Below are 12,964 nucleotides of genomic sequence, written 5' to 3'. Positions count from 1 at the left end.
TTGGAATAAGTTTGGTGAGGCCAAGAGGCCAAGAGCCTAAGGCGGGATGACGTCTGTGTGGAGTACGTGGCCTTGTTTTACTGAGAAATAGTAAAACGCCAAAGTCAACAGACTCAATAGCAACGGTGCTTCCTACTGCCTATCCGCTCCTCATTGTGACATACAAACTGCGTCTCGACAGTGACGCTCCACTCCGCGTGCCCAATACCCTGTTACTGAAACAGGTGGCGTCCACAATGGGGGCCGCTCGCCGTGCCATCACAAGAACAACAACAACATACTGTGCACTAAGTCTGACACGCCGTGGACATCGCCTTACGAACCTGTGACGGCGACCGGTTAACTTGTGAATGACGTCCCCAGACCGACTGTGCACTGAGCCGCCGTCCTATCCATCGCATTTTGCACGTGTGGACCTGGAAAGCCTTATGAGCTGGACGTGCGCAAAGACCATCTGGGCCTTGGACGAAAGTGGGAGCATGAAGAGGAGGTATCACTCGGAGTGAGCGCCATTGTCAAGAAGATCAAGAGAGGGAAACAGAAAGATTCTGTGGTATACAACACGTCTGTAGTGCGCAGGAGATGTAAGAGCAGGTCAGAGGGCGACTGGTACAGCTCGGAAGGAATGCGTCAGCTCGCCTGAATGACTGCGACCACAGATGCAGTGCCGACTGCGTGTTTCAAGTTTGAGCCTTTTGGGCCTGATGCTTGCGAAGAGATGATTGAGTCGCCTGAACTACATGCAAAAGACCTAAGCAATTGGGAGGCTTCGCAGGAGAGTTTCGGAGCATGACAACATATTCGCCCACTACCAGAGCCTCGTTTGACTCAATTCCCTCGAGAAGAGGACAGTCCTATTCCCCATGGACGGGCCCTCTCAAGGAATGCACAGTCTTCACCCTAGTAGCGGTCGTTGATCTACAACCTTTTCTAACCAGAACTTAGTAATAACGGAACCCCCAACCACCATACTCAATGAAGCAATCGCTGCTGTGTTTGTACAAGTCTAGCTTAGACATTCTCCTTCGTGGGGGAGAGGGACGAAGAACAAGAAGGTGATCGTCAAGGAGTGAGACGCCCCTGCCATAGCACCAGCTCCAACAGCTCTCAGGTTTTGCAGAGAACCACACGCCCGTCCCTAGCAGTAACTTCGCTGGACTCAGGTAAAGATCTCGCTTTGAACGTGTTTGGAGGGTGTTCGAAACAATCCACCTGTCTTCCTCACTTCGCCTGCGGTGGGGGGTTGAAGGTCATGGTTGTAGGAGGTACATATCCTTCTGTCCTGGCCCCAGACCCCGTCGGTTTCCTCACCTGCTCTTCTCTAAATTTGACCTCCTTCTCATCTTGAGCGACGACACAGCAACAGCAACAAATGCCCTTGACACAGTCCCCAGCAACGTTGCCGGCCTCGTTGCTCATGGTGTAGGTCTTCCGCACCCGCGTGTGCTGGATTGCAGCCAGTATCCCATTGACGCCGCAGAGAAGACCGAAAGCAATGCAAGACCCGTTGAGCGCCGTATAGCCCAGCATGTTCGTCGGATCTTTCCTTTCGTCTCTCAATCCCAGCCGATATTGGGTCTTCCCATATACAATGCACGGGCAGAACAGCCCGGTTAGGCAGGTCGAAGGTTCGGCACAAGAGCAAAAGCTATGCTGCCACGAGCCGCCTTTTATGGACTGTGGACTCGGAGTAAATACGTGGGCTGAGAAGTGAGCGGCATCGGCCGCAGGAGGGACGATGGCCATGTTGGTGCTGGCACGATTGGGTTTACGATTCGTGGGTGTCAAAGGATTCGTATCTGGCACAATGTGCCCCGTGGGTTCGTTTTCAGGAATGGTTGATTGTTTCGCAGGTTCGGGAGGTTGTGGTAGAGAGGGTATGGAATACTGTAAATTCTGCGTTTGAGGTGGTTGATGTAGAGGTACGTGGGCAGGATATGGCTGTGAGGTGTAAGCGCCAGGTTGCTGAACAGCCTGCACGTATTGCTGTTGTGCAACCGCTGGATTGTGCAGATGATGCGGAACTCCATCATCTCTGTAAACCTGTGGTTCCATGCTCGGTATCGGAATCTGTCCTTGCGGCGGTTCTTGTTGTGCAACACCCTGTGAAGGCGGTTGTGTTGAAATGATTGTCTGTCTCTTTGCTCCCACACGATTCTCCTCGTCTGCGGACGTGGTCATCCACGAAAACCGATTATCGGCCGATTGCTGAGGTGGCTGCAGAGAAGTGGGAGGACGGACTCGAGGATACTCGTAGGTTTTCATCTCGACGGGAGGTCGGGCAGCCCGCTGCCCGTGTTTTTGCAGCACACCACCGTTGGGCTCGTTTGAAAGCGTACCGCAGTCAGCAATGACGTGGGAGGGGCGGCCTTACTGTTGTTCTGTTTAAGCAATCGACCACTATATCGTAGATTATCCATGGAAACGCAGAAAGCTAAGGACGACGAGGATGAGGATAGAGATAAAGGGAGAAGACAGTCGGTCACCTTGAAGGATCTTAGCATTGCCTCACTCGGCGCCAGCGAGGGCGAGCCTGGGATGCAGGAGCCGCGTGCCATTTCGCTGCCATTGATCATCACTCGTTGCTTGGGTCGATTGTCGTCGACGATTGGACTGCGAGGAGCGAGGCTTGACACTCGGCAAAACCTGGGCGCTTATGGGAAACACCAAAATTAGGAGGGGTGGACAACCTTGACAACCTCCGAGTGGTCTCCAGCGCGAATCGCGGTAATGCTTGGGGACTCTGGATGAAACAAGCGACACGAAAGCTCGTTGCCGCCATCCAGAAGCTGCGTTGAAGCGCCGAAGAGCTGGTCGGGTGATGGAAACAAACTTTCACAGCAAGTTTTGTTGCCCGTCGCCTTGTCACTCTCCTGACGTCTGCGCTACGGGCCACTTGGTGACCTGGAGCCGCCAACTTCCTTGACTTTCTCATCGCCCCAACAAGTCCCATCTTCTCCTCTACGTGACAAGCTGTAACACACTCCACTGCGCTCCCCCTGCCCTTTGCGTGCGCCTCGACGCGTACATACCGTCAGTGTCAGGACACCATCGGGTCCTCGGTTCCTGCGACACCGACACTCGTAAACTCTAATGCCGCAGGCAAGGCTGCATGGGTGCATGAACAAGAGAGGGAAATAAGACGCCTCTTCTGCTTTGCTGCACACCATATACAGGCTAATAATTTCTGTTTTGGAAGAGTACAAAGTCTGCAACCTGCCTGGTTTCTCGTTCGAGGGAACGGCGCCATGTCTATTGTACCTAGATGGCTATATTGGTACCGTGCTTCTGGAACAAAGGGCCTAAAGCGGCTGGGCGCGGAAGTTACACCATTTTTTAAGCGCGGGAATCATCACGGACATGGGATTTTATAAATTTCAAATATCTAGACCTGGCTGCCACAAATCTGGACTACCTGGCCGTAAGTTCACGACGGGCAGTTCGGCCATGTGCAGCTTCGCACTGCCGTACGGGCGCAGTTCGACCGGAAAGGCCCTTCCGGTGCAATTCCGCTGACCAGCCAATGGCGGATTTGGGGCATACCCGTCCTGAAGCTCCCACTCGATCTGGCAGGCTAAGGCCGAGATGCTGACAGGCGGCCGCTCCTCGTGCCAGATCGGATGTGGAAGCCAAGCATCGTATCGATTGGGATATTCATAGAATTTCAGAGTCGTGGCGTCTATGGCCAGATTCCAATAATCTCTTGGGAGGATCGACCAGTCATTTGCCTCAGGCGGAGCCTCCATTCCGGGGTAGTTGGCCGGACGCGAGGCAGTGTAGTCTCCAGCGATTGGCAGCGCATAGAGCAGAGCACCGTAATAGACGGAAACGGTGTCGTTGGCTCTAGATTCGACTCGAAGCTTTGCGCTGAACGAAACCTCGATACGGGTCCTTCCCGCTGATACAACCATCGTATGCAGGCCTGTGGCATTGTTCGGTGCGAGGGGGTGCCGTTTTCCCCGGTCGACCATCACAATGCTTGCATCTAGCATGGCCCAAGAAGGGACCCTGAAGGAAAACCGAAAAGCCTTTGTCGCCTTGATCTCATAGGAAAGGTAGCTGCTGAACGGGTAGTTTGTATCGCACCGAATCCGTACCTCATGCCGCCTCTTCAGCGTGGTGCGAACATGAGCCGGGCCTAGCAGAGCATGGACCAACCCGTCTTCGCCCTCCTTCACAAACATGGCTGGAACAAACTTCGAATATCCCTGCATGTTGACAGTGCAGCACGGGTAGTTTGGTTCCGTTCCAAAAGTCTGGCCCAAGGGACCAACATTCCAAAAGGGGGGGTTGTCAAGTTGATGACTGACGGGTTGGTTGGTTTGTGCGACGTATTGATGAGCCCACCAGTGGGGCATCAACATGACAGGCAAGGCATTGTAAGCAGCCAACTCTGACTTGTCTGCGAAGTCGCGGTCGCCCATCGCCTGATACAAATAGTTCAAAGAGAAAATTGATTCCACCACGCTGCAAAGCTCAGTACCCCGGGTCGGGCTCAGCCCCGCCTCACGCTCATCCCCAACGATGGCACCAGATGGAGTCCCGTGGTAGCGAAAAGTCCAGTTGACTCCGTTCCTGGTGGTGTTGACAAGGGAGTCATCTTGGACGAGTCGTCTCATCACACCACCCCATTTCAGCCCTTGACCAGCGTTGACCCCGTGGATATAGGGGAACAGGCTCTTGATGACATCTTCCGGGTAGGTATCCAGATCCCCTTTCAAGAAATGATCTTCGTGGAACCAATATGACCAGTCATAGGCCATCTCGTACATTTGAACCATGCAGTAATGGATCGCCTTTTCATTGCCCATGGGGTATTTCTCGTAAAGCCACTGCAGGGCCAGCACCATGTCTGCCGCACGAGAGCGACCCCATTGTTCGTCGAACAGATCACCCGGTTTCCAGACGTAGCCCTGGTGGTGGTCCTGCAGCATGGAATACATGAGCCGGACGAAGCGGTGCATTGCCGGCAGTATCATGGTCTGACCCAGCTCGGGCTCTGCATCGACAAGCTGCATGAAGCCCAAGAAGAGGGGATATCTCGCCCAGAAATTTCGACGCGGCAGGTCCTCCTCCGGGCCCAGCCAGCCGTCTGCGTGCTGGTGCTCAATGACCCAATCCGTGACCTGGAGGACATGGTGTTTCAGCCGCGCATTGTCGGTTGTCCACGCCAATGGAATAAGCGCATTATAGGAGTAGGGCCATGCTTCATTCAACCCTAGCAAGCGATCAGTTGAGCTGAGGAGGAAATGCGGTTGATTTCGCGCATACATGAATACTCATGGTCGCCTCCGAGCCAAGGAGCATCTTTGACCGGGCGATAAAACTCATGCAAATGGCCCGGGAGACCATTGGCCATGAGATCCATCTGTTGACCTAGCCATCCCACGGGCTTGATAGCACCGAGAGGAAGAGGCTCAAACCTCAACGGCAATACTGAATGTGTTAGCGGGATTCATTCTTCGCCAAGAGCTTCTGACTCGTCCTACATGTAGTGTTATAGATGTCGAATTGTGCGTTGAACCTTTGCGGATCATCTCGTGGGATGGGCACATTCCACGTGGACGACTCGGAGACGACATTTGGATTTCTGGCTTCAACAGCCGCTAACTGCGACAGTACCGAGTGTGAAATTACAAAGAGAAGATGTGACAGACATGAATGCAACATTGTTTATCCACAAGCCTGTGCCCGCACAGGCCAAAAAATTATTGAAGTTGAAGGGAAAGACCAAAAACAATGGGGAATCCTAGAGGGACATTTTCCTGCGCCGCGCGTGTGGATCTCCAGTCACGTCGACCACCCTCGACTCCCCCCGCACAACCCAACTATCGGTCGCTTACCAGCCAACAGTGTTCTCTGAGAAATGGTCAGCTCTATTGAACCATCAGCCACTTGACGAGGCAGAATCTACGTCCCACCCATTCAATCTTCTCTCTGGCTGTAACTCCTCCAACTCGACCATCGACCACTGCGACGAGAATGTCCTTGATCAAAGTTTTACGACCGCCTACTCGCCACTTACATACGAGATGTGATTGTCTGCAAGATGGACAAGAAGATCAAGAAAGACTCAGAACTTCGAGTGATGGTTGAAGCAGTTACCAGGTGGTAGCAGGCAGGCAGGACCTGAGCGAGACAGTGGCGAGAAAAAAGAGAACGACGCCCCGTGGAGTGCGCATAGGCCACATATTGACTTCGCCTAAATAGGGTGACAGGTGATAACGATATCTGGTTTTCTTTTCGCCAAACCCTCATCTACCCAGGATCTTGCAGCCATGATGAAACCACAGCTAGGTTCCCTTCCACAGCGCTATCCTGTACCTGATTCCTCCGCCTCTCTGCCATGCTGGTCACCACTACCAAGCTCTCAAGAACCCGTCCATCTTCCTTGATCATCCCGTAGGACTCTCACATCTCCAGGCGCTCAAGTTCACAGAGCTCTTGTACGCATCGACCATTGAGCTAAATGCGGCATACAGACCTAGAATCATCGTCACAATACTGCCCAAGTAGAAGATCAGGTCGAACAGATTCCACCACAGTTCCTTCTTGAACCCTCGCCACCATCTCTTGACGCCGCTGTCCAGGTGGTGAACGGTGCCAGTGGCTGGGTCAAATGTCTCACCCGGAAGCATGGCATCGCGCTGACACTTGAAGCCCAACATCAAGAAAGGTGGGAAAGTATATGTGAATTGCAAAATGCACCCCGCACCGACGAGGACGATCCACGTGTTGATTTGAGGGACGGATTGAGTGACAACCCAAGCGAGAGTCCAGTAGATGGGAACAAAGAAAACCCAGATCCATTTGCCTGTCTTGGATTCCAGCAGTGGGAAGTTGAGTAGATCACGGCCCATATTGTTGTAGAGAACTTTGATGCCAATGTTGCCGTAAAGAACAGCGGCAATGAGACCGGTGATGAGACCGATAATGTTGCACGCCGTTTGCCAACCATAAGGCGAGACACCCTGGTACGAAACATTGTAGGCGTACTGCCCTTGCATGCAATAAGTGTAGATTCCGTAAACCATGTAGCAGGCATAGATGAGCAGATCTGCGCAGAGGAGGCCCTTCCAGAAATCCATAGGGCGACGCATCTCCGCCATAAGCTCCACAAACAGAGTGGCGCCACCGAAGGAGAAGACGGCATTCATCAGACCATTGACGTTGTCGACGATGCCGAGGCCGGGTGGAGCGGCGCCCGAAACTTGAATTGGTGTCGGGTTGTTGATATCAAAGTCAGGGTTTGACGCCGCATAGAGTTTGTAGTTTGGAGGAGAGTGAGCCATGACTCCCATGCTAGGAAACCGTCAGTCACGCACGAATTTCAAACGGATCAGAAGATAAAACTCACGTCGCGAAAATGATGAACAAGTTGAGGAACACTGCCCAAGAAGCCAACCAGCCGAACCGCTGTAGGGTTCGAATCTGCCCAATGATACAGCCTGCGATCATACAGACCACCACGCAGACGATGAAGCACAATTGACCCTTGGACAGCTGGCTAATGGACTGGCCGCTGCTGAGGATGATGAGGGCGACATTGAGGAAGAATTGGAACGACTGCAGAAGGTTGCAGGTGTGGCGAAACCAGGGGCCGTACACGCGGAATGCGATGTCGCCATAGCCTTTCATCGGATAGCGGTCGCTGTCCATCTGGAGGTACATGCGCCAAAGCTGGTAGCCACTGTAACCAGCGAGGGCACCAAAGACAGTGAAGAGCGTAACACCGGGGCCAAGACCCATTTGAGAGAAGGCATACCCTGTACTGAAGGGACCGAGAATGTCGGTGGTAATGAGGTAGAAGACGGCACCCCTACACGTGCGGTTAGTAGTGGAAGGGTCCAAGTCAGTCAGGGTTGACAATACCAAGTAGCTGTTCTGGCTGCGCGCGAAGCTTGAACCCATTCGTCATCAGATATGGTCATGGGCTCATACTTCTTGTTCTCGACGACCGACTTTTCGTTGCCTGAATCCGTCTCGTGCCTCACGATTTGTCCATCGCCTTGCGCGCTGATGGACAGCCTGGGCTGAGGAACAGACTCGCGACGGTTCTCGACTCGCTTACGAAGAATCTTCTCTTTGATGAAAGTCATCGTAGGTCCAGAGCCTTGAGTGAAGTCGCTTCCGGGACCGTACAAGCGATCCTCTTCTTGGCGAGTGATCTTTGCATAGTGAAGATACTCTTCAAAAGGAATGCTGGGGTCATGGAGCTTTGCTAAGACCCTTGTGGGGAAAGTGGTCGAGTCAAGCCCATGGGGACGCAGACGCTTGTCGTCCACGGCGCCGGGGCCAGAGATAGATCCGACTCCAGATGCCATATCCCTCGCCTTGAAGAAAGAGTTCGGTGCTAGATTGTAACAGTACTACCAAAGGGAGACAGTTGATGGAGGGGAGAGTGGACTGCAGAAAGCGAGGTGCCACTTAGTCTTATAGCAACTGTACCCAGTGTCCTTCGCTGGGAGACAGAGATATCGGTAGTAAGGTCGTACTCTTAGCTCATAGCGCAAACGCTGAACTCGCTCTGCGAGTACCTGAGCAATCTGCTCTGCGAATGATCGGAGGATGGTGTGACGCCACGAGACCCCATGATCTTCGCGTTGTTCGGCGTCGTTCCATTGATTGATGATAGGGCAAACTCAGGTAATTGGTGTATTCTAGAACGACCCCTTGCATGGGTCGAGGGCCGAGTGTCCATTCTCATGGCGCCAGAGAGGAGAGGCAACGTGAAATCTGAGATTGCAACGTCAACATGCGATCGCTGTTGGCTGTTTTGGAAGGGTAGCACTGTCTTAGGAGAGGCAAGGTGGTGAGGCGATTGCGTACTAACCTCATCAAAGAGGAGTTGTCCATTCGATTTAGCGGGCGCAGAGAAGGGTTTGGCTGTCAATCATGAGTTATGAAATCATACGACAGCGCAAGACGCCGACGTGGTGGTGGTAGGCGTAACGCAATCAGGCAGGTAAAATTGATGTCGGGCGAAAAGCCCAAAGCCCTGCGGGAGGAAAGGATCCACACCGAAGGAGAATAGGACTTGTCCCCAAGAGACGTCGCCAGTTCCCAATTCACGCTAGTTGTGGGCGAGACAAGCGAGCGATAGCAGGGGTCTTGTTTGATGGGGACAAGTTCAGCCGTTGTCGATGCCATAGTTGGAGTTGTGTCATTCCCTGGAGGCTCAGAATGTTGGCATCTCCGGAAGTAATCTGGTCAACTTCACGGCCATAGTGGCCAGTCTTTTCCATTGGTGATTATCCCTGCACAGTCTTCTGCTAAATTTGCCTGCTCTTCGAGATTGTTCGATCATGCCCATTCGGGATGAAGACCTATCATCTTCACCCTTAAGTGGTGCCACACGATTGGCTGAAGGTCCTGAACACCCCTGTCCGAAAGTAACTTTGGTGTCTTCAAGGTAGTAGAAGCAATTGCTAAGCTTCGCCTGAAAGCTTGTCCACGCAATGCCCTGTGCAGCTGGCCCACATGGTCCTGTTACCCGTTGCCACTGATCTGCTATCATTGAATTTCGTGGTCGCGGGGGAATATTCAAGAGTAGTTAAGCCTGGCCGGGCAGCCGCCTGTTCTCTCCACTCTTGGCCACACTCACGGCAGCCAGTTTTGAGTGGCTTATCCCTTCTGCTTCTGCGGTGGTTTCTAGTTTCGAGGGGGGGGAGTACGATTCGTCGCTAGTCGATCAGGTCCCATTGTGAATATGTGCGAGCCGTTTGTGTAAGCGTTCAATTGGACCTGCTCGCTGACAGGCGGGAGATGCCGCCGACGCAAATCAGAAGTCTGATTTGTACTTTGGTACACACGGAATTTGGGAGATTTTGTGGTGACAAGGAGCAATTGTGTTCGGGTATGCCCCGTACAGAGTACACTGAGGAGCCACATTAAAGCTGGCAGAGTTGCATTTTCAGGAAGGTGTCATTGGCCGCTAATTGGCCGGCTGATCTCGCTAAGTGTGGAATTGAGGTCCGTGATTAATAGATCCAGTCCCTCGTACGGTTTGCAGAGTGGGGGAGGCCACTGTGGTTGGTGTAAGCGCATGTTGAACGAGGTCGGGTTGGACCGAGTCGACCGAGAACACGACAAGCTGGGACAAAGAGGGTCAGTATTTCGCGTGTTCTTTTGTCTGTGCAGCTAGCGAGCTCGGGATCCAAAGGTGACAATGCTACTGCTAGCGCCACCGGGTACCTTGACTACGCCGGTTGGGCGTTTTCGGCAAGACGGCACGAAGCCTGGTTTGTATTGGGGACATCAGACGACAATAGTATAGCAGGCTGCGTAAGTAGCAGAACTGTAGCAGACGGAGTTCCGAGCAAATACAAGGGCAGAATGAACACCCAGACTTTGCCAGGAGTCCAGAATCTTTACGGAGGATGTAAAGCCCTTGACGTCCATCCCGTGCAGGAAGTTTGGAAGTTTGGAAGTTTGGCGGACAGGGGGATGATTCTTTGGCACCAAAATACGAGTAAAATGTACCCCGAGCTTAGGTGCGCCAGGTGCGCCTTACCAAGGGATTGCCAAGATTTATTATTATGTCTATTTCCAAAAGCCACATCAAGATCCTACACTCGAAACTAATTTGAGAACATGTTGTCGATTCCAAAGCCAAACTCAACATTCCAATCGTACGGTATATCGTAGAGATTGTCATCCAGTTTCTCCTGTTCGCCATCGCCCTCCACAGTTCGCCAACTGTTCCGCCCAGGCGCCTCGTAATCAGGCTCGCTGGCGCGCTCGAAGATGAAAGTCGTGTACTCGTCTTTGATCGGCTGGAGCCGCTGCTGAAACTCCTGTGAGCACCGCGAGACTGCTGGCCAGCGTTCTGCCATGGTCGAGAACAACATGGGAAAGTACTCGAGGAAGTTTTCGATTTCGGTGAATGTGTAAGACTCGAAGATGGCGTTTTTGCAGGTTTCCAAGGTATAAAGAAAGACTATGGCCGAAGAAAAGGTGTGATAGCACGAATGAAAGACATATTTGGTGTGGCCTGCTGCCGAATTAGCTTGATCGTAATAGCCTGACGCAACACAAACAGCTGCTGCGAAAGCCTTGAGTAGATCCGGCCTAGATCGTGTTGGAATTCGTGGACAGGGTCCAAAAAGACAGACCAGAACGTAGTGATAGCCAATCTGAGCATAAAGAATGAGCTCGTCCCACTGCGACTTTTTCGAGTCATCCTTGTTGTCAGCAGCAGCAACGTTGACTTCTTCCCGCCACGTCCTTATTTTGTCCTCCATTTCGGAAATCCAAGCATCCAGTAGAAGTGGATCCTCTGAGACGGTGGGGCTGCGATACAGTACGTTCATGATCTCGCTTTCCAATCTTCTGTAGGCCCATATGCGGCCGGAAATCATGAAATTCGGCGACTGGTCCGTCATGTCGGAGAGAGCTGGTGATATGGCGAGGTCGCCAGGCCCATAAGGCAGAGCAGTGGTGATGATGTCGTTCGGGATTTTCGGGGCCCGTCGAACGCAGGCGGCGACGGCCACTTCCATCTCCCACGCACACCAAAAGACTCGACGTCGTAATTCCCGCTCTTGAGCGTTCAGTACACAATCCGATGGAGGTTCTTGGTGGAGACCCATGTCGATACATGCTTCACTTGCCAACCCGGTCAAGAGGGTCAGATTAGCCACGTCGGGGTTCAGAAAGACGTATTGCGTAGCCAGCAGCAACGCCTGCAAACCAGACAAGTCATTCGACCACATCTTAGGCACGTGTTGGACGGCAGTCTTGAACAAACCAGTTGCCAACGACTGAGCATGTGCCTGTTTGTGCCGTGCAGCTGTACTAAGGGAAATGGCCATGACCAGACTGACAATATAGGTATTACAGGAAGAAGGCTCGGTGAGCAAAGATCGGTCAGCCACCGCTCGATAATACACCGCATTGAAAGGTTCCTGGACGTCTGCTGGGAGGTAAATGGGATACTGAGGATTCACCCGGTTCGTATAGGTGTTGAGCAGGAATTCCGCCACTGTAAGGGTAATAGCTGATAATGGGAGGGTTGAGGATGGGCTCTGAATTGGCAAACTATTGTGATCTTGCATTTCGAAGAGCTCCAAACCCCTACGAGCTGTTGGGGTCTGCGTGGGTGTAAAGGTGCATCGGGGAATATGTAGATTTATCTCTATGCCGAGATAAGAGGGGGTGATTGCTTCCAAGACGACACCAACCACCGTTGAACCTTGATGGAGATGTATCTTTCTTTGCCGTGGGACCGTTTGAGAAGAAGCTGGGGTTTTGTTGGTAGATGATGAGGTCGACGGTGGAGTGTTGTCACTTTCGCGCTCAAGAGATGCGATGTAGCCTTCCAGATATCTAGCGATACTCTGCGGCACAGTAGATCCAGACGAGTTCTCTCGCGTATCGCATGGCAGGTTTGCCTCGAGACACTTGGAACACGTCGGCCGGTTTGCGTCGCACTGGTTACGCTCGTAAATTTAGATTTTCATGTGTTGTAGGTTTGGTCATTACCTTTATTTTCCTTTGGCGGCATCGCGTACATGCTGCAGTGCGCCTTTGGACCCTCCCTGTAGGTCTCATTGCGTCTTCATTGTAGTGGCGAACAACTCCTAGACCAAGGTTACGTTCATTCAATCATGCGATGGTGACTTGTCGCTCACTGCCCTTCCAGATTGGAATGGGGAGGCTGCCACAGCAGTCCTTTGGTAAAACTTACAGATAAGACTGGTGGAAATTTAGCGCTAATCCGTACGTGAGGGGGTCGGACATATACTCGGTATTACTGTTCCAGAAATCTATGTACGTCATCATATTATAGCGGCAAGGTTTTGCTGAACATTTGGTTGAGAAATCTCACGTGATGGACCGCACTAGTCATTTTCAGACAGCCAGAAGACGCTAATGACACAACGGGCAAGGCGGCTTGGGTCACCCATGGTGAATGCTGTCGCCGGCCGCCCTCTATCTTCCCCATCTCTCTACTGTCAAGATA

General features: G+C 52.5%; 4 protein-coding genes across 4 annotated transcripts; all 4 read right to left on the bottom strand.

Moving 5' to 3' along the window:
* Positions 1-1,221: 1,221 nt before the first annotated feature.
* Z517_01751 (uncharacterized protein) lies at positions 1,222-2,265 on the bottom strand (the record flags this gene model as incomplete). Its single annotated transcript, XM_013434709.1, has 1 exon — positions 1,222-2,265. One exon carries the CDS (start codon positions 2,263-2,265, stop codon positions 1,222-1,224), a length of 1,044 nt encoding a protein of 347 aa, XP_013290163.1.
* Positions 2,266-3,377: 1,112 nt separating this feature from the next.
* Positions 3,378-5,368, bottom strand: Z517_01750 (uncharacterized protein; the record flags this gene model as incomplete). The annotated part of the gene is made up of 2 exons (XM_013434708.1): positions 3,378-5,218; positions 5,272-5,368. 2 exons carry the CDS (start codon positions 5,366-5,368, stop codon positions 3,378-3,380), a joined length of 1,938 nt encoding a protein of 645 aa, XP_013290162.1.
* Positions 5,369-6,395: 1,027 nt separating this feature from the next.
* Positions 6,396-8,324, bottom strand: Z517_01749 (uncharacterized protein; the record flags this gene model as incomplete). Its single annotated transcript, XM_013434707.1, has 3 exons — positions 6,396-7,302; positions 7,358-7,819; positions 7,873-8,324. The coding sequence occupies 3 exons, from the start codon at positions 8,322-8,324 to the stop codon at positions 6,396-6,398; spliced, it is 1,821 nt and encodes a 606-aa protein (XP_013290161.1).
* Positions 8,325-10,580: 2,256 nt separating this feature from the next.
* On the bottom strand, positions 10,581-12,552 carry Z517_01748 (uncharacterized protein; the record flags this gene model as incomplete). Its single annotated transcript, XM_013434706.1, has 2 exons — positions 10,581-12,431; positions 12,484-12,552. The coding sequence occupies 2 exons, from the start codon at positions 12,550-12,552 to the stop codon at positions 10,581-10,583; spliced, it is 1,920 nt and encodes a 639-aa protein (XP_013290160.1).
* Between the last annotated feature and the right edge of the window lie 412 nt (positions 12,553-12,964).

Source organism: Fonsecaea pedrosoi, assembly GCF_000835455.1.
Source record: "Fonsecaea pedrosoi CBS 271.37 unplaced genomic scaffold supercont1.1, whole genome shotgun sequence".
Classification (NCBI taxonomy): domain Eukaryota; kingdom Fungi; phylum Ascomycota; class Eurotiomycetes; order Chaetothyriales; family Herpotrichiellaceae; genus Fonsecaea; species Fonsecaea pedrosoi.
The sequence above is the reverse complement of the archived record's forward strand: the minus strand, read 5'-3'. Positions and strand labels throughout refer to the sequence as shown.